This window comes from Theropithecus gelada, chromosome 15 (genome assembly GCF_003255815.1).
Source record: "Theropithecus gelada isolate Dixy chromosome 15, Tgel_1.0, whole genome shotgun sequence".
In the NCBI taxonomy this organism is placed as follows: domain Eukaryota; kingdom Metazoa; phylum Chordata; class Mammalia; order Primates; family Cercopithecidae; genus Theropithecus; species Theropithecus gelada.
Window position 1 is genome coordinate 77,099,284 of NC_037683.1, and position 21,690 is coordinate 77,120,973.

The window sequence follows — 21,690 nt, forward strand, 5'->3', positions numbered from 1 at the left end:
TTGAGTGCCTACTATGTGCAAAGCACTCATCTGGGCTTTATTTGCTTCAAACTAATCTGTATAAACACTTGATCATTAAATTAGAATTTGAATGAATTTGACCTCAGTGTTTTTCCGTTGGAACAAGGTAGGCAGTGAGGAACAGATCCATACAAATGCCTGCGAATGGTGAAATGACTACGCCAGGCACAGTTGCCAGGAGATTTCACAGACTGGCAGTTACTCATTTGTAATCAACAACCTTTCGCAAAGCTAAAGTTGATGGGTGTTTTGTGGGCCTGTTGATATGACCACGACACTCAGCTTTTCGCCCCTGCAATGAGAGGATGATTCCTCAGCTATTTTTGTTTGAACACTTTTTTTTCTAAACCAAATTTCCCCAGGATTTTCTTTCTGGTTTCTTTTGGAGCCAGAACCTCCTATGTTCCCAGCTTTGAGATTAGAAGTACTTTCTCCACACCTTCAGATTTTCTAGTATTGCATAAGTTGTACTTGTCCAGACTCGTTCATTCTTTAGTTAGTTGTTTTTCTCATCCTTTCATTTGTGTTGTTTACTTCATCCCTTCCTCTGCTTTCCATGGGTTATTTTGATGTCCTTTTCCCAATTACATTAATTCAATGTTTAATTTATTTATTTTCATTATTTCTTGCTTAGTAATGAGTATGTATGAGCTCGGCTGGGCACAGTGGGGTGGCTCAAGCCTGTAATCCCAGCACTTGGAGAGGTTAAGGCGGGCAGATCATTTGAGGTCAGGAGTTTGAGATCAGCCTGGCCAACATGATGAAACCCCATCTCTACTAAAAATACAAAAATTAGCTGGGTGTGGTGGCGGGTGCCTGTAATCCCAGCTACTTGGGAAGCTGAGGCATGAGAATCAGTTGAACCTGGGAAGTAGAGGTTGCAGTGAGCTGAGATCGCTTCACAGCACTCCAGCCTGGGCGACAAAACAAGACCCTGTCTCAAACAAACAACAAACAAAACAAGGAAGGGTGCAGTGGCTCACACCTGTAATCCCAGCACTTTGGAAGGCCAAGGCGGGTGGATCACCTCAGGTCAGGAGTTTCAGACCAGCCTGACTAACGTGAAGAAATCCCGTCTCTACTAAAAATATAAAATTAACCGGGTGCGGTGGCACGTGCCTGTAATCCCAGCTACTTGGGAGGTTGAGGCAGGAGAATCACTTGAACTCGGGAGGCGGAGGTTGCGGTGAGCCGATTGCACTCTAGCCTGGGCAACAAGAGCAAAACTCTGTCTCAAAGAAAAAAAAATGTAGAAGGTATGTATTTTCTTTCTTTTTTTTCCATATCAGAAAGTAAAGGCTAATGTCTTTTCTAAGTACCAGGCTGTCTATCTATTGAAATCCCCCATCCATTCACTCAGTCAAGATTCACTCACTGTCTCACCCTGATGTCATTTCTATCTTCTTTGAAATCAGTTCTGGACCTCTGAGGAGAATGGTAACTGTGTTTATTTTCATAGAGCCTTCTTTCTGCCTTCACATAGTGTCACAGCACAAAGCAATGATAATAAATGGACAATCATTATTGAACATTGACCCTGTAGCTGGCATTGCACTAAGTACTACATTAACTCCTCCATTCTAATCCTCTATGCCCAGTTTGCAGACAAAATGATACTCACTCGAATGTTTGTCCTCTGTTTCCATTCTTGAAACATGCCAAACCTCCAGTTTAGGGCCTTCCCCTAAAACTGGACATAGGAAGGGCCTATGTCTCTCTCTTCCACATTCTAATTAAGTACTCAGCACAAATGCCATCTCTTCAAAGCTTTTCCGACCGCCTATCTACAACAGCCTGCCTCCACAGTTTCACATACTCTTTTATGTTACTTATAAAAGAATCTCACTCAATGAAACTCGAATTTCCTCTCCTGTAAAATGAGGTAGGCCCTCTCGGCTCAAGGTCACTCCCTCTGGTTCTACACAGAGGAGTGGGAAGAGAGGGCCCTTGGCAGCAGAGGAAGAGGAGGAAGGAGGGAAGGGAAGAGGAGGAAGGAGGGAAGGGAAGAGGAGGAAGGAGGGAAGGGAAGAGGAGGAAGGAGGGAAGGGAAGAGGAGGAATGAGGGAAGGGTAGAGGAGGAAGGAGGGAGGGACAAAGGCGGGGGTGGGTGCAGAAGCGGGGGGTCTGGCGGTCCAAGGGAGTAGAGGGGAGGGGGGACTCGAGTGGGCGCCAGGTGGAGCGGGGACAAGGGTTGTCAAGGGAGCACGGAAGGGGGCGCGGTGTGTCCCGCAGGGACTGGGTAGGGCAGCGCCTGCTATGGACTAGGGGCCCAGACTACGAAAGGGTTGTTGGAGGGGTGGGTGCGGGTGGATTCCGAAACCAAGAGGCTCCGAAGGGCGACTAGAGGTGGCGGGGGCGGGGGGCGCGCAGGAGTTGCCAAGGTCGGACAGAGGGGAGCGCGGTCTATCTGGCTGGGACTCGGCCGGACAGGGCGCGGGGTTCGGGAGTCGCGGAGAGGCGCGGAGGTAGATCTGAGCTGAGTGGAGGGCGCGTGGGGGTTGGTGCAGAGGGGCGCCGAAGGGACTGGGCCCAGCGGCCGGTGGAGAGGGGCCGCGGAGAGGCGCAGGTGGCAGCTGGGCGGCAGAGCGAGCGCAGAGGCGGCGCGGCTTGCGCGGCTGGGCGGGGCCAGGCGCCGGGACTGGGTGCGCCGGGGTCGCCGAGAGGCGGGAGCAGCCGCGGGGTCGGTCGCTGTCTGGGCTGCCCCAGTGGCTGTCGGCTCACTTCCGGGAACGCCTGGGAACCTCAGTAACCGCCTGATAGCGGCGCTGCCAGCCGGCCGGCGCGGGCTGCGAAGCGGGTGAGAGCGCAGGCCAGGCCAAAGCCCTGGTAGCCGCGCGGCGCGGGCCTGGGTCTGCGGCCATGGGGGCGTCCGCGCGGCTGCTGCGAGCGGTGATCATGGGGGCCCCGGGCTCGGGCAAGGGCACCGTGTCGTCGCGCATCACCACACACTTCCAGCTGAAGCACCTCTCCAGCGGGGACCTGCTCCGGGACAACATGCTGCGGGGCACAGGTGGGAGCTCTGGGCCCAGGGCCGGCCGTGCGCTGTCACCCGGGTCGGACTTTGCGTGCGAGGGGGCCGAAGCTGGGCACGCGGGTCCCAGGCTGCGGGCGCGGCATTTCCCTCCCGTCGCCCGGGACAGAGACCTCGGGCTGCTGAGCGACTGCACCCCGAAACCTCCGGCCCCCGTGGGCCGCTTCGGGCGGGTTATGGGAGAGTGGGGCTGGGGAAGGTACTGGAAAGTTAGGTCAAGCTCGAAGTTCAGAGATGAAAGGAAACCACCGGGCTTTGTTTCAGAGGCACTAGTCTTCCCAGTGGCAACCACTCTTGGGGGTCCATCGAGCTGAGCTGCAGCTTATTCAACGTGCTGGTGCATTTAGAAGACTGGCATTAGCCCTGCTAGAGTTTGCTTGTTTTGTTCTCTTCTCTTCTTTTCTCCTCTCTTTCTTGTTTTCCTTTTTTTTTTTTGGTGTGGTTAAGCTCTATGGGATCTTGTAGTTCTGACCTTTCCCCCATATTCCGAAGGCCAAGTATTATTTACCCTTGTTGCAGTCATAAAATTATCTCAAATTTTGATATCCCTAGATTTCGTAGACACGGAGGCTATTCTTACGCGTGGTTACATAAAATATTTTGTTTCTCATGCCAAATGAATTCTTACAGCTCAGCACGAAAGCCAGTTAACAATCTACACTATACAATGGGTGAATTTGTGGTATGCAAATTCTCTCTTAAGAAGGTTGTTTTTGAAAAGCCAATAGCGGGAGTTTTTTTCTCAAAAAATGTTGACCTTACTTTTCAAAATAGAACCTGTTTTGAAACTCATTTTGAAACCCATTTACTATATAGAAATAATGCCTACACAAGGCCTTTTTCTTTCTTTTCTTTTCTTTTTTTCTTTTTTGTAAGGATAAGAAACAGGATAGACGTGTATAGCATAAAAAACAACGCCCTCCTTCGTTCCCTACCTCAGTCCCATTCTTCGTTGGGGGGGGGGGGACAGAGTTTCCTTCTAGAAAGGTTTACTTTATAAGCACAGATACGTGTATCACTTATTTTCTTTTTCTTTTTTTGGTTTGTTTGTTTTTTGAGACGGAGTCTTGCTCTGTCGCCCAGGCTGGAGTGCAGTGGCGTGCTCTCGGCTCACTGCAACCTCTGCCTCCTGGGTTCAAGCAATTCTCCTGTCTCAGCCTCCCTGGTAGCTGGGACTACAGGCGCATGCCACCACGCCGGGCTAAATTTTGTATTTTTGGTAGAGATAGGGTTTCACTGTGTTAGCCAGGCTGGTCTCCATCTCCTGACCTCGTGATCCACCCACCTCGGCCTCCCAAAGTATTGGGATTACAGGCATGAGCCACCGCTCCCGGCCAAGGTGTGTCTTTTCTTGTATGTAATATGTGATCATACTATGTATATATACTCTGCATCAGTGTGGTTTCACTTCGTGTCTGGGATATATTTCACATGAAAACGGACACATCCATTTCATTCTGTTTTTGTAGGTATGTATTTTCAGAATCTAGTATGATTTATGTAACCAGTTCACACCTGTAATCCCAGCACTTTGGGAGGCTGAGGTGGACGGATCACTTGAGCTCAGCAGTTCTAGACCAGCCTGGGCAACATGATGAAACTGCGTCTCTATAAAAAATTCAAAAACAATTAGCAGGGCGCGGTGGCAGGCGCCTGTGGTCATAGCTACTCAGGAGGCTGAGGTGGGAGAATCGCTTGAACCTGGGAGGTGGAGGTTGCTGGGAGCCGAGACTGCAACACTGCACTCCAGCCTGAGCAAGACCCCATCTAAAAAAGAGAGAGAGAGAGAGAGAAAGAGAGAGAAAAAAAAGTTGTTTGACTTGCTTGCTAAATGTTGTTAATGCAACATATTGAAGTAGTTAGGTAACATTAAACAATCCCAGATACTGATACTGGTTGGGGTCAGGTTAACCAAAGTCTAAGAGAGTAGGCCTGGCACGGTGACTCATGCCTTTAATCCCAGCACTTTGGGGACTGAGGCAGGCAGATCACTTGAGGTCAGGAATTCAAGACCAGCCTAGGCAACATGGCGAAACCCCTGTCTCTACCAAAAATACAAGAAATTAGCTGGGCATGGTGGCTCGCGCCTGTGATCCCAGCTACTCAGGAGGCTGAGGTGGGAGAATCACTTGAGCCCGGGATGCAGAGGTTGTAGTGAGCTGAGATTGTGCCACTGCACTCCAAGCTGGGTGACAGAGTGATACCCTGTCTAAAAAAAAAAAAAAAGGAAAAAAGTAAAGCATATTTATTATAAAAGAAGGAAACTATATCTCTTTCATGCAAATATAAAAAAGGTAAATTAAGATCCTTTATAATTCTGCCTTGCCACACAGAGATGATTATAATTAACCCTTGGGTGCATTTTCTTTTATTCTTTTTTTTTTTATTTTTCTTTTTTATTTCTGTTGCATTTGTATTTGCAAAATGGTTAAATTCTAAAAACAAATTGTCATATTCTAAATGATAGGTTACTTTTTTATTCTCATTTATAGTGAGCATGTTCACGCATCATTAACCAGTCTTAAAAACGATGTTTAAGCCGGGCGGGGTGACTCAAGCCTGTAATCCCAGCACTTTGGAAGGCTGAGGTGGGTGAATCACCAGAGGTTTGAGACCAGCCTGACCAACATGGCAAAACCCTGTCTCTACTAAAAATACAAAAATTAGCCAGGCATGGTGGTGGGCACTTGTAATCCCAGCTACTTGGGAGGCTGAGGCAGGAGAATCACTTGAACCTGGGAGGCACAGGTTGCAGTGAGCTGAGATGGTACCCTTGCACTCCAGCCTAGGTGAAAAGAGTGGAACTCCATCTCAAAAAAAAAAAAGATGTTTAATTTTATCAAAGTTGTATGGTTTTATTTATTTATTTATTTATTTATTTATTTGTTATTTTTTGAGACAGAGTCTCGCTCTGTCCCCCAGGCTGGAGTACAGTGGCGCGATCTCGGCTCACTGCAAGCACTACATCCCGGGTTCACGCTGTTCTCCTGCCTCAGCCTCCCAAGTAGCTGGAACTACAGGCACCCGCCACCATGCCCGGCTAATTTTTTTGTGTTTTTAGTAGAGACAGGGTTTCACCATGTTAGCCAGGATGGTCTCGATTTCCTGACCTCGTGATCTGCCCACCTCGGCCTCACAAAGTGCTGGGATTACAGGTGTGAGTCACCGCACCCAGCCAAAGTTGTATTGTTATTAAACATTTTTATTGGACATGTATGTTGTTAACCATTGTTTATTATAATAAATACTGTTATGACGATCTCTGTACATAAACATTTGGCACATCTTTGCTTATTTCCTTCAAATAAATTCCTAGTATGGAATTTCTACAAATATGGTACTATCAAATACTACAACAGAAGGGTTGTTCCAATTTACTTTCCAGTCATTGTTTTATGAGGGTGCTATATTTTATAGCCCATGGCTGTATTTTATAGCTAAGGTTTAAAATCATCCCAGGAGATATGATAAGAACACTGGAAACATTAGGCAACTCATTGACAGTAGCAAAGCTGGAATGTAGATCATTACTGAAACCTGGAGTCAGGGAACTTGAATCTGACCTTAAGACATTTAGTCCAGTTCTCTCTTTTATTTTGTTTTATTTTTTTGAGACAGAGTCTCACTCTGTTGCCCAGGCTGGAGTGCAGTAGCACAATCTCGGCTTACTGCAACCTCCGACTCCTGGGTTCAAGCGATTCTCCTGCTTCCGCCTCCCAACTCAAGTAGCTGGGACTACAGGCTTGCACCACTGTGGCTGGCTAATATTTGTATTTTCAGTAGAGACGGAGTTTTGCCGTGTTGACAGGCTGGTCTCGAACTCCTGACCTCAGGTGATCCACCCACCTCGACCTCCCAAAGTCAGGCCTCTCTTGAAGATGAAGAGACTGAGTTCAGGAGAAGAACCTGCTTGATAGTAAACAGTGTTTATTGGGGGATGAGGGTGAAAACGTAGATTTCCTTGTGTGCTAATTAAATACTCTTTTCTCTATGCAGTGTTTCCCATACTGAGATTCATGAGATAGACGTGAATTAGACAATGAGATTCATGAGATAGACATTTTACATAGACAAAAACTTTTTATCTATTTCAAAGTAGATTTGAAACAGACACAAATCTAGCACACCAAAGCTGTATTTCATGAAAATTATAGCTATTAATTTTTAAAGCTAAGTCACTTTAAAGAAAACTATATAGTAAAGAACTGTATAGTAAACTATATAGTGAATAGTAGTTCAGCTATGGTAGAAATCATGAGGTTGACATGTGATTGCTCAGTCTGAGACACTGCACTGTAGCATAGTACTTCTCAGAGATGTAACCTTGGCTAGGTTTGGTGCCTCATGCCTGTAATCTCAGCACTTTGGGAGGCCGAGGCAGGAGGGTCATTTGAGCCCAGGAGATTGAGATTAGCCTGGGTAACATGGTGAGAACCCGTCTCTACAAAAAATAAAAACATTAGCTGGATGTGGTGGCACACGCCTTATGTCTCAGCTCTCTGAGAGGCTGAGGTGAGAGTACTGCTTGAACCCAGGAGTTCGAGGCTGCAGTGGGCTGTGATGGCACCACCGTACTCACAGTGACAGAATGAGACCCTGTCTCAAAAAAAAGGGAGACATAACCCTAGACTAGACGGCCAACCCTTATGAATCTCCTTTATCCTCATCTATATGCTGGGGCAGATGAATGTAGTGGATAATCTTCAAGACTTCTGTCAGTCCCTGGATTCTGTATGTCTAACGAAACATTATTATGTATACCTATGGCACATAGGCATGCATAATTAGGATGATACTGATGGCAGGGCGGATTTTTTTTTTTTTGGAATGGTAAAACATTTAATTTGTAATAGGCAATTCTAAAAACATAAAAGGATATTTCATGAAAAGATTCTTCCAAGATATTTTATGCTTATACAACCAAAGATTTACCTATGCTTCTCTTTGTGTATGTGTTTTTTAAAACACAGATTATAGCATGCTGTATATACTGTTTTATGCCTTTAACAATATTGCTTTGCATATGGAGTACCCCATTTCATTTTTTTCTGATAGCTTTATTGAGATATAATTAATGTACCATATAATGTATCCATTTAAAGTATAAAACTCAGTGGACTTTTTGTATATTCACAGAGTTGTGCAGACATCACCAAAATCAACTTTTTTTTTTTGATATGGAGTCTCACTTGCTCTGTTGCCCAGGCTGGAGTGCAGTGGCACGATCTCGGCTCAGTGCAACCTCCGCCTCCCAGGTTCAAGTGATTCTCCTGCCTCAGCCTCCTGAGTAGCTGGAATTACAGCCATGAGCCACCATGCCCAGCCAATTTTTGTATTTTTAGTAGAGATGGGTTTTCATCATGTTAGCCAGGCTGGTCTCGAACTCCCTACCTCAAGTGCTGGGATCACAGGTGTGAGCTACTGCGCCTGGCCTTCATCAATTTTAAATTAATATATTTTTTCTTTTAAGAAATTTTTTCTTTGTTCTTTTTAAAATATTTTTTTGGCTGGGCATGGTGGCTCACACTTGTAATTACAGCACTTTGGGAGGCCGAGGAAGGTGGATCATTTGAGGTCAGATTTGAGACCAGCCTGGTCAACATGGTGAGACCCCGTCTTTACTAACAATACAAAATAAAATTAGTTGGGTGTGGTAGCGGGTACCTGCAGTCCCAACTACTTGGGAAGCTGAGGCAGGAGAATGACTTAAGCTCAGGAGGCGGAGTTGCATTGAGCCAAGATCATGCCAATGCACTCCAGCCTGGGCAACACAGCAAAAACTGTTTTAAAAACAACAACAACAACAACAACAAAATATATATATATATAAATACTTAAATTTGTGTTTTCTTTCTTTTGTTTCCTCATAATCAATGGAATCCATTTTTCTTTTTTTATAATGGAGATGGGGTCTCACCATGTTGGTCCAGGCTTGTCATGAACGCCTAGCCTCAAGTAATCCTCCCTCCTTAACTTCTCAAGGTGTTGGGATTACAGGCATGAGCCACAGTGCCCAACCTTTTAAAAATTAATATTTTTTCTTTAATAATCAATTTTAGAACATACCCATCACTCCATAAAAGAAAGTTCATACCTATTAGCAGTCACTTCTGTTCCAACCCCGCTCCCCTCCACCTAAGCCTCTGGCAACACCAACTCACCTCCTGTCTCTCTTGAGTTTTCTATACTGTACATTTTATACAAATGCAGTCATACAATATGTGATCTTTTCTGACTGGCTTCTTTCATTTAGCTTAGTGTTTTCAAGGCTCATCCACACTGTAGCATGTTTTAGTACTTCATTCTTTTTTATTGCTGAATACAATTCCATTTTATGGATGGGCCGTGTTTTATTTATCCATTCATAAGCTGGTGAACATGTGGATTGTTTTCTCTTTTTCTGTTATCTTATGGGTGTACCATAGTTTGTTTAAATAACTTAAAGAACAATTTTTAAAAGGTAAGCCTGGTCGTGAATACTGTCTCAAAGAAAGTAGGCTTTTGCTAGATGGATATTTTTTAACAAAGTAAGTTAGGCCTTTTACAATTCCATGGCTAGAATCTAGTAGAATCCAGGGAGCTTGTCTGTCCATGTATCCATCTGTCCATCTAACCATTCATTCAGGCAACTATCCATGGATCCTTTAAGCATCAGATATGTGCTAGGTAGTGGAGACACGGAGAGGAACTGATTTCACTAGGTGCTCACAGAGTGTAGGCATGGGGGCAGGTGGGCAGATGGACATGTGTATTAGTCAGCTCAGGCTGCTGTAACACAATACCACATACTAGGGAAGGCTAAACCACAGGATTTATTTTCTTATAGTTCTGGAGGCTAGAAGTATAAGACCAAGGCACTGGCAGAGTTGGTTTCTGGTGAGGCCCTTCTTCCTGGCCTGCCTAGTTGCCTTCTCACTTTGTTCTCACATGGCCTTTCCTCTGTAAGCAGGCACCCCTGACATCTCATCCTCTTCTTATAAAGACACCAGGCTTATTGGATTAGTGCCCTCCCCTTATGACCTCATTTAATCTTTTTTTTGTTTTTTTTTTTGTTTTTTTGTTTTTTGGTTTTTTGGTTTTTTTTTTGAGACGGAGTCTCGCTCTGTCGCCCAGGCTGGAGTGCAGTGGCGTGATCTCGGCTTACTGCAAGCTCCGCCTCCCAGGTTCACGCCATTCTCCTGCCTCAGCCTCCTGAGTAGCTGGGACTACAGGCGCCCGCCACCGCGCCAGGCTGATTTTTTGTATTTTTAGTAGAGACGGGGTTTCACCGTGGTCTCGATCTCCTGACCTTGTGATCCGCCCGCCTCGGCCTCCCAAAGTGCTGGGATTACAGGCATGAGCCACCGTGCCCGGCTCCATTTAATCTTAATTACCTCCTTTAAATCCCTATTTCCAAATATCGTCACACTGGGAGTTAGGTTCCAACATACAGATTTAAGGGAGACGTAATTCCGTCTGTAACAACATGTAAACAGATAGTCATTGGTGTGATAGGTGTTGCAATAGAGACAAGTCTGTGACATTTGGAAGTTCAGAGTGGGAGCTTCCAGTTCCATAGGAGGTTGAGGGACACTTGACCATGAAGGGCCTTTTAGGATGTGTGTTGAAAAATGTGTAAGAGCTTACCATGGGGCTTGGGTAAAGGCTAGGAGGATCCATGTATGTAGAGCTCCTTGCTGGAGTGTGGTTTCAGGCTGAAGTGCCAATGGGGAGGATGAGGGAGGAGGAGAAATAAAATGAGGCTGGACCCAGGTGGGCATTTATGTAATTGTCAAAATCAGAATTTATCTGAAGCAGAGTGAATGGGAAGGGGAGTATAGGCCTGGAACAGGAACTCTTTCTGGATGCTTCACTGAAGAGGAGAGAGATTGGGTGATGGTTAGCGGGAGGAACAATGGTCAAGGGAGGTTTTCATTTTTAATATAATTCTTGTGAAATATTCCATGCATCAGAGTATTACAAGGTCTATGTATGGTTAGAAGAATAATAAAACGAACATCATTTACCTATCACCAGAGGGAAACAAGGACTTTGGGGGCCCTCCAGTTCCCCTTCCATGCACATCTCCTTCCTGCTTCCCAGAGGTAACCACTTTGTTGACTCAAGTGTTTATTATTTGAGAAAAGTTTTTTTACAAGCCCATGATAGGGCATAAAGCTATCATTTAATTTTCTGATATTCTCCTAGTTTTATTTTGTTTCAACACAGTTTTAAAGTTAAGTTTTATGTCATTTATAATGATTTTAAAAGCAATTTTGGCAGGAACTAGGTTAATTCTCTGTAGCCTTTTCTCTTGGCACATGTGAAAGAGAACTGCTGGTTGGGGGGTGGCTCACCCCTGTAATCCCAGCAATTTGGGACGCTAAGGCAGGAGGATCACTAGAGTCCAGGAGTTTGAGACCAGCCTGGGCAACATAGTGAGACCCCTATCTCTATAAAATAAATAAATAAATAAATTAGCCAGGCATGATGGTGCTTATCTGTAGCCCTAGCTACTTGGGAGGCTAAGCTGGGAGGATCGCTTGAGCCCAGGGGTTTGAGACTGCAGTGAGTTATAATCATGCCACTGCATTGGCTCTTTGAAAAAAAAAAAAATGAGAGAGAGAGAGAACTGTTATTTACAGTTTGGTCAGGTCCCTCTTTTGTGCTTCATAACTGCTCAAACAGTAAGTTTGAATAAGCTTATTCAGATATGAGGTGTGGTTGATTTGGGTAACATGAACTTTAAAGGGAGCTACAGAATTTAAAATGACTTTTTATGTAATATAAAGGTTTATTTCTCATACTAATGTCTCCATGTTTTAGGATTTCTAGTTATTATCCTCAAAAGTTGGTTTTGAGTTTCCCTTTCTCTAACCTTCTTTTCTTATTTTAGTGTATAACATTGTAGAAAATTAGCTTATTATAAATAATTTACTTTTGAACTGCCTTTTGTGTTTTGTGGAAGTGCCCAAATTTGTTAATTTTTGAATCAAAAAAGGAAATATAGTTGGCCTTGAACAACTTCCGGGTTAGGGCTGCTGATTCCTAGTGTAGTCGAAAATCCACGTGTAACTTCTGACATCCCCAAAACTTAAATATCCTACCGTTGACCAGAAGCCTTACCAATGACATACACAATTGATTCACACATATTTTATATGATATATGTATTGTATACTGTATTCTTATAATAAAGCAAGCGAGAGAAAAGAAAATGTTATTAAGAAATTATCAGCCATGTGCAGTGTCTCATGCCTGTAATCCTAGCACTTTGGGAGGCCAAGATGGGAGGATCACAAGACTCCATCTCTACCAAAAATAAAAAAAAAATTAGCCGGGCATTGTGGCGTGTGCCTGTTTTCCCAGCTACTTGGGAGGTTGAGGTGGGAGGATCACTTGAACCCAGCAAATCGAAGCTTCAGTGAGCTATGATCACACCACTGCAGTCCAGCATGGGTGTCAGAGCGAGACCCTGTCTCTAAAAACGAAAATCATAAGAAAAGAAAATATATTTACTGTTTGTTAAATGGAAGCGGATCATCATAAAGATCTTCATCCCCATTGTCTTCATGTCAAGTAGACTGAGGAAGAGGAGGGGTCAGTTTTGTTGTCTCAAGGGTGGCAGAGGTACAGGTGGACCCATGCAGTTCAAACCCATGTCGTTCAGGGTTCCACTCTAGAATTTTTATGAGGAGTCTGTTAAGATGTAATATTAAATGTAGGTAATCAAATGGATAAAACTTTACCATATCTCCAGAGAACATGCTGGTTAAGAGTCTTTGCATATAATTTTGGGAGGGGGTAAATATATTTGAAAGGTAGTATGCAAACTGCTTAGACTCGGAATTAGGGAGTTAAGTCTTTTTTTTTTTTTAATAAGCTTCAACTGAAACATTATAGGCTCCAGGTTTTAATAAATATTGTGGATAAATGCTTATTGATATAGAAAGTTCATTATATATATACCATGAAGTACTGTGCAGCCATAAAAAAGAACAAGATTATGTCCTTTGCAGGGACATGGATGAAGCTGGAGGCCATTATCCTTAGCAAACTAACGCAGGAAGAGAAAACCAAATACCTCATGTTCTCACTTATAAGTGGGAGCTAAATGATGAGAACACATGGACACATAGAGGGGAACAATTCACACTGGGACCTTTCAGAGGATAGAGGCAGGGAGGAGGGAGAGGATCAGGAAAAATAACTAATGGGTACTAGACTTAATACCTGGGTGATGAAATAGTCTGTACAACAAACTCCCACAACACAAGTTCACCTGTGTAACAAACCTGCACATGTACCCCTGAAAATATAATAAAAATTATAAAACAACAACAAAAACAATAAAATAAAAACACTTTACATTTGAGAAAGAGTGACAATATCAGTAGCTAAAACCAACATCAACAGTTACAAGACTATCCTTTCAGCCAAGTAAGGCAATCAAAAGATGTACAGATCAGGTAGCAGTCTTGATCAGTCAGGCATTCAAACTGAGTCCATAATGATCAAAGTGAAAGTTCACAGAGCAATTATAATTGAGAAGGTAAAAACTCATGTAACTTCCATTCAATACTGCAATTTAAAAATAGATTTTTTCACAATAACCATATACAAGATAATATATTTAACACATAAAACAAAAGAGAAAAATAACAATTCTTTCTCATCACACAAAAATCTCTTTGGAATGTTAAAGATAATCTATTCTCAATGTCTTGTTCTAATTAAATCATACAAACATAAAAAAAGTTCACGATAAATGAAAAACAGATTATTAGACTACACGTAGGATTATCTATCTATATGTTAACAAAACTAAAAAATACCTGGTTTTTGTTTTGTTTTTGTTTTTGTTTTTCCTGAGACAAGGTCTTGCTCTGTCACCAAGTCTGGAGTGCAGTAGTGCGATCATGGCTCACTGCAGCCTTGACCTCCTGGGCTCAAGCAATCCTCTCACCTCAGTTTCCTGAATAGCTGGGACCACAGGCAATGAAAATTTTTATATTATCATTAACAATAATTATCTCTGAGTAGTGATGAGACTATGAGTGTTTTTTAATATTTTTTCTTACTGGGAATTTTTCATCTGTTCTATTTTTTAAAAAACAACATCGATTTAATTCACATACCATACAATTACTCCTTGTAAAGTGTATGATTCAGTGATTTTTAGTGTATCCAAAGTTGTGAAACCATCACCTCCGTCAATTTTAGAACATTTTTATCGCTCCAAAAAGAAACCCTGTTCTCATTAGCAGTCATTACCCATTTCTCCCCAACCCTCCCAGCCTTTGGCAACTACTAATCTTTCCATCTCTATAGATTTGCCTATTCTAAACATGTTATGCAAATGGAATCATACGATATGTAGTCTTTTGTGTCTTGCTTCTTTCACTGAGCATGTTTGAAGGTTCATCTGTGCTGTAACATGTATCAGTACTTCATTTCTTTTTTTGCTGAATCATATTCCATTGTCTTGATATATCACGTTTTATTTATCTGTTCATCAGTTGATGGACATTTGAGTTGTTTCTACTTCTTGGTTATTTTAAATAATGCCACTATGAACATTCATTTACAAGTTTTTGTGTAGACATATTTCTTTTTCTTTCTTTTTTTTTTTTTTTTAAGAGACACAGTCTCTCTTTGTCACCCAGGCTGGAGTGCAGTGATGCAATCGTAACTCAGCAGCAGCAGCCTTCAACTCCTAGGCCCAAGTGATCCTCCCACCTGAACCTCCCAAGTAGCTGGGACTACAGGTGTGCACCACCATGCCCGTATTTTTTTGATTTAGATGTAGGGTCTTGCTGTGTTGCCCAGGCTGGTCAGGAACTCTCAGGCTCGAGAAATCTTGCTGCCTTGACTCGCAAAATGTTGGGATTACAGGCATGAGCCACCATAGCTGGCCATATGTTTTTATTTCTTATGGGCATATAGCAAGGGGAGGAATTGCTATCTCTTATGGTAACTGTCTTTTTTTTTTTTTTTTTTTTTCCCGAGACAGGGTCTTGCTCTGTCACCCAGGCTGGAGTACAGTTGTGCGATCATGGCTTACTGCAGCACTGAGCTCCTGGGCTCAAGTGATCCTCCTGCCTCAACCTCCTGAGTAACTGGAACTAGAAACACATGCCAAGCACCCAGCTAATTTAAACAATTTTATTTAAGCCGGGTGTGGTGGCTCATGCGTGTAATCCCAGCACTTTGGGAGGCAGAGGTGGTTGTATCACCCAAAGTCAGGAGTTCGAGACCAGCCTGACGAACATGGTGAAACACCATCTCTATTAAAAATACAAAATTAGCCAGGCGTGGTGGTGCATGCCTGTAACCCCAGCTACGCGGGAGACTGAGGCAGGAGAATCACTTGAACCCAGGAGGCAGAAGTTGCAGTGAGCCAAGATAGTGCCATTGTGCTCCAGCCTGGGCAACAGGAGCAAAACTCCGTCTCAAAAACAAACAAACAAAATTTATTTGTAGAGACATGGTCTTGCTGTGTTGCCCAGGCTAGTCTTGAACTCCTGGCCTCAAGTGAAATTCCTGCTTTGGCCTCCCAAAGTGCTGGGATTGCAGATGTGAGCCACCATGCAGGGCTTGGTAACTGTGTTCAACCTTTAAAAAAACTACCACACTGTTTTACAAATTGGCTACACCACTTTATAATCCTACCAGCAATGTATGAGGGTTATAGTTTCTCGACATTCTTACCAACACTTGTTTTTATTTATTTTTTTGTTTGAGACACAGTTTCACTCTGTCGCCCAGGCTGGAGTGCAGTGGTGCGATTCAGCTCACTACAACCTCCGCCTCCCAGGTTCAAGCAATTCTCCTGCCTCAGCCTCCCTGGTAGCTGGGACTACAGGCATATGCCACCACAGCCGGCTAATTTTTGTATTATTCGTAGAGACAGCGTTTCACCACGTTGGTCAGGATGGTCTCGAACTCCTGACCTCAAAGGATTTAGAATATGACTTAAACTTAGTTGAAAAAGGAGCAGCGGGTTTGAGAGGATAGACTACAGTTTTGAAAGAAGTTCTACTGTGGATAAAATACTATCCCACAACACTGCATGCATCAGAGAAGTTTTTGGTGGAAAGAAGAGTCAGTTGATGAGGTAGACTTTATTGTTGTCTTCTTTTACGCAATTGTCATAGCCACCTCATCGTTTAGCAACCTCTACCCTGATCAGTCAGCAGCCATCAGCCATGGAGGCAAGACCCTCCACCAGCAAAAAGATTAAGACTCGCTGAAGGCTCAGATGATCATTAACATTTTTTAGCAATAGAACTATTTTAAATTAAGGTAGGTACATTGTTATTTTAGACATAATGCTATTGCACTTAATAGTCTACAATGTAATGTAAATATATAACTTTTATATGCACTGAGAAACCAAAAAATTTGTGTGACTCACATATTCACTTTATTGTGGTGGTCTGGAACCAAACCCACAATATCTCCAGGGTAGGCCTGTATGTGTCTTTTTTACTATAACCATGTTCGTGAATGTGAAGTGGTATCTCATTGTGGCTTTCATTTGATTTCTCTAATGATTAAGGATGTTGATCATGTGTTCATGCGCTTATTGGCCATTTGTATATCTTCTTTGAAGAAATGTGTATTCAGATCCTATGCCCATTTAAAATTTTTTTAAATTGTTGAGTTGTGAGAGTTCTTTAGATGTTCTAGATACAATTCCTTACCAGATACATGATTTGCAAAATTTCTCTTCCATCCCATGCTATGCATTGTCTTTTCACTTCTTTTCTTTTCTTTTCTCTTTTCTTTTCTTTTTTAAGAGATAGGGTTTCACCATGTTGGCTAGGCTGGTCTTGAACTCCTGACCTCAGGTGATCCGCCCACCTCAGCCTCCCAAAGTGCTGAGATTGCAGGCAGGAGCCACTGCACCCAGCCTCACTTTCTTAATGGTGTTTTTTGAAGCACAAAGTTTTTAATTTTAATGAAGTCTAATGTATCTATTTTTTTTCCTTTGTTAGTTGTGTTCTTGGTTTGATATCTAGAAACCATTGCCTAATGCATAGTGATGAAGATTTATATGTGTGTTTTCTGTTAAGAGTTTTTAGGCTGGACACAGTGGCTCACACCTGTAATCCCAGCACTTTGGGAGGCCAAGGCGGGCAGATCATGAGGTCAGGAGTTCAAGCCTGGCCAACATGGTGAAACCCTGTCTCTGCTAAAAATACAAAAATTGGCTGGGCATGGTGGTGGGCGCCTGTAATCCCAGCTGCTTGGGAGGCTGAGGCAAGAGAATCACTTGAACCTGGGAGGGGGAGTTGGCAGTGAGACAAGATTACATCATTGCACTTCAGCCTGGGCGACAAGAGTGAGACTCCATCTCAAAAAAAAAAAAAAAAAAAAAAAGGTTTAGTAGCTTTACCGCTTACATTTAGGTTTATGACCTATATTGAGTTAACTTGTATACATAGTAGAGGTCCAACTTCTTTCTTTTTCATCTGGATATTTATTTGTCCCAGGAGCATTTGTTAAAAAGACTACTTTTTCTTCATTTATTTTGTCATCCTATTAAAAATCAGTTTACTATAAATTTTAAGGTTATTTCTGGACTTTCAATTCTATGTTTTTTTTTGTTTTTTGTTTTGAGACAGGGTCTCACTCTGTTGCCCAGGCTGGAGTGCAGTGGCATGATCATGGCTCACTGTAGCCTTGACCTCCTGGCTCAAGCAATCCGCCCGCGTCAGTCTCCTGAGTAGCTGAGACTATAGCCATGTGCCACCACACCCAGCTAATTTTTAAATCTTTTGTAGAGATGGGGTCTCACCATGTTGCCTAGACTAGTCTCAAACCCTTGGCTTTAGACATAGGTTTACTTCTTTTTTTCTGGATGCTTTTTATTTCCTTTTCTGGACTAATTGCCTTGGCTAGAATCTCTAATATTATATAGAAGTGGCAAGAGAATCTTTTCTTATGGCTTGTTCATATACTGATAAAATTAAGTACTTTATTAATTAACCCCATCTTCTAACCCATCTGTTGCAGCTGGTTGGGGATTTAGAAGAGGGCTTGGCCTGAAGAGTGAGAGGTGAGGGGAGAGGCCAATAACAGGTTTTTTTGGGAGTTGGCCCTAGAGAATTGCACGTTTTTACATTTTTTTTTTCCAAATGCTGTTGATGAGGTTGAAGCTCTCCCTCCCGAGAGCAGTGGTCAAAAGCCTGGAGACAAAGAAGTTCACACATTAATATAAGGCTGTTTCAGTGTGTCCTGAGCTCTACATCTACCAAACCCTCTTCTAAGTGCAGTCTGCAAATCCAGCAGCACACCTGCCACATGACAGCCTGTGTCCATGCAGTTACTGTTCTTAGTTAAAAGCCTAAAGTTTCATGAATCTGACAATTTAGAATCTGTTCTTGGTTAAAAATCTAAAGTTTCATGAATCTGACAATTTAGAATCTGTTTTGGGGTCAGTATGGCAATTCATACCAAGAGTTAGGAGAATGTTCATATATGCCTTGACCCTTTAATCTGACATCTGGGAATTTATTCATTGCAAACAATCCCAAAGAGAAATAAAAAAAAAAAAAAGAAAAGCAAAAAAACAAGAGTCTTTGGTGATGAGGAAAAATCAAGACTAATTTACACAATTTAAATGTCCAACAGTACTGCTGTAATAAAGTGTATTTTTATATATTTATTTCTAAATATATTTGGAGTGTAATATCGTTACCTGAAACAACTATATAAAACTACTGAAAAGTATTTACTAAATAATGCTAAGTGACAAAAAGAACATAAAATTGTAGATATGCAGATTATGATGGTATTACAGTTCTGAAAGTATAGAAATAGTTTGGTAAGGGAACATGAAGAAATTAAAATGCTGTTGCATAAGAGTGACATATAGTTGTAGGTAATATTATTAAATTGTTCATAAATCATTTTCCAGAGTGTTTTGTTAATAAAAATATGACATAATCACAATGCTAATCTGGTTAAAAATGGAACTGTGTCACAATAGTAGCACCTGTTTTACAGGATTGGAAAAGTCTCTACAATAACATGATAGCAGGCATTTAAACTGAATCATTCAGAATAATGATGATTTCAAATTCTTATTTTAAAAGAAAATAATTTCAGCTATTTCATAGTTTTTTCTGGTAGAAAATAAAAGCCTTTGTTTTTATCAGAAAAGTTGGTGATGCACATTTTCACATAAGTATGCCATACAGACTTCCCCTTTGGGCAACTCATTCCGAGGTGCCTGGAATGGGATAAAACAAATGCACTTACTGATTTTTTTCCCCCTTTGCTGTAGAAATTGGCGTGTTAGCCAAGGCTTTCATTGACCAAGGGAAACTCATCCCAGATGATGTCATGACTCGGCTGGCCCTTCATGAGCTGAAAAATCTCACCCAGTATAGCTGGCTGTTGGATGGTAAGTGGAGTGTCGTGAGCATTTCACCTGCCCAAAATAATGAGTGCTGACAGGAGAATGAGCATTTCATGAGCTTTGGACGGACTTCAAGGATGGCGTTTGCAGGAGAGGGGTGCTTGGGACTATCCTGAAACCGGTCTTCTTCTCTGGGACCAGTTCTATATCCAAAGTGAAAGAGGGAAGTGAATTGCGTGATTTCTAAGATCCCATCAGTTATAACTTTAGTTCCTTTCCCCTTTCTTTGATAATATTCTGTGATATGGGAGGATCACCACAGAAGAAGCAGGACCCAAGAGTAATTTACAATAATCTGTAAACTTTCTCTAGCCAGAGGTATGGCAGAATCCTTGAGGGTAGGTTGATTTTTAGTTTTGTTAATATAGAGAGGACACGAGATTTGTTTCAGTTGAGTCCAGAGTTCTCACTAAAACTGGGATAGCCTTGGGATAAGCCTTTTCTTCAAGAAGATCTGAGTCATAATATCCTTTTTTGGAAGAGGGTAGCTAATCTAGTCTTCTCTCCTACTCAACCCCATTCACCCACCTCTGCACACAGGCATGCATGCACTCAGTGCTGCCCTCACCAAGCCCTGCAGCCCTGACTTGCTTGCTTTATCTAAGAAGGTTCTGAAGTCCTTGTCCTTGTGGAAAGTACATTCTAGTAGAAGACAAGTAGTAATCAAGTAAACAAAAACTTGGATAAGCCCAGATATAAGTGCTAAAAGGTAAATTAGAAGTTGATGTGGACCAGAAGCAGTAGTTCACGCCTGTAATTCCAACACTTTGGGAGGCCAAGGTGGGTGGATCACCTGAGGTCAGGAGTTCAAGACCAGCCTGGCCAACATCGTGAAACCCCATCTCTACTAAAAATACAAAAATTAGCCGGGCGTGATGGCGCACACCTGTAACCCCAGCTGTTTGGGAGGCTGAGACAGGGGAATTGCTTGAACCAGGAGGCGGAGCTTGCAGTGAAACGAGATCGCACCAGTGCACTCCAGCCAGGGTGACAGAGCGAGACTCCGTCTCAGAAAAGAAAAAAAGAATTTGATGTGAACAGAGAGTAATGTAGTGGAGAGGTAGGCAGTTTTTTTTTTTCTTTTCAGTTGAGACAGTGCCTGGCTCTGTTGCCCAGGCTGGAGTGCAATGGCGTGATCTCTCACTGCAACCTCCTCCTCCCCAGTTCAAGTGATTCTCCTGCCTCAGCCTCCTGAGTAGCTGGGATTACAGGTGCCCACCGCCACACGTGGCTAATTTTTGTATTTTTAGTAGAGATAGGGTTTCACTATGTCAGCCAGACTGGTCTCAAACTCCTGGCCTCAAGTGATCTGCCCTCCAAAAGTGCTGGGATTACAAGTATGAGCCATCACACCTGGCCTCTTCCCCTTTTTAAAACAAAATATGTTGTATGGTTCAGAATTAAAAATTTTGTTTTAAAAAGTTTAATGAAAAATCTTGCTTCTTTATGAGATGGAAGGGGCTGAAAAACATTCCCGTTTGTGGGAGGTCTTGAGGAATGAGTAGGGTTACATGGGTGGAGAGACAGGTCATCTTTGGCAGCAGGAAGAAGGTAAACTAAGGTAGGTTGGTGATGCTGCCCCAGGAAAGTGTCAAGTCATGCATGACACCAACCCACAGTAAGCAGTAAGGGTCTCGGGGGAAAGCCAAAGACTGAGCCAGATGGGACAGGCCGGGAATGTGAAGCACTAATGTTTGTGATTTTGTCATTGTTCTATTGCAAAAATACCTTTTCCTTTTAAAAAATTAAGAAAGTTGTAAATGTTTCACAGAGAGGCTCAAAATCCTTAATGATCACATCCTTTAGTAACAATTACTTTTAATTTCTTGGTATGTAATTCATCAGGATTTTTTGTATAATTAGTGATTTAAAAACATATACATACACATTCAGAAATGTACAGTTGTCCCTCAGTAGCCTCAGGGGTATCGATTCCACCCACCTCCTGTGGATACCAAATCCATGCATGCTCAAGTTCCTTATATAAAATGGTGTAATGTTTGCATGTAACATCTGCTTAGCCTCCAGTGTACTTTAAATCATCTCCAGATTTCTTGTAATATCTAATACAATGTAATTGCTATGTGAAGAGTTGTTATAATGTATTATTTAGGGAATAGTGACAAGAAAAATAAGTCTACATGTTCAGTACAGGTGCAACTATCCATTTTTTTTTTCTGAATACTTTTGATCTGAAGTTGGTTGAATGCCCAGATATGGAACCCACAGA

General features: G+C 42.5%; 1 protein-coding gene across 6 annotated transcripts in view; it reads left to right on the forward strand.

Moving 5' to 3' along the window:
• Positions 1 to 1,762: 1,762 nt before the first annotated feature.
• AK3 (adenylate kinase 3) overlaps positions 1,763 to 21,690 on the forward strand; it is a 30,219-nt gene continuing 10,291 nt past the window's right edge. For 2 of the 6 annotated variants that reach the window (XM_025359477.1, XM_025359478.1), the window contains exons 1-2: positions 2,660 to 3,031; positions 19,326 to 19,445. In XM_025359477.1, the coding sequence (XP_025215262.1) occupies positions 2,881 to 3,031; positions 19,326 to 19,445 (271 nt within the window). In that variant the 5' untranslated portion in view covers positions 2,660 to 2,880. Of the gene's footprint in view, positions 1,904 to 2,187; positions 2,261 to 2,659; positions 3,032 to 15,974; positions 16,337 to 19,325; positions 19,446 to 21,690 lie in introns of those variants that run through there. The other 4 variants (XM_025359480.1, XM_025359482.1, XM_025359481.1 and 1 more) reach the window with 4 other exon arrangements.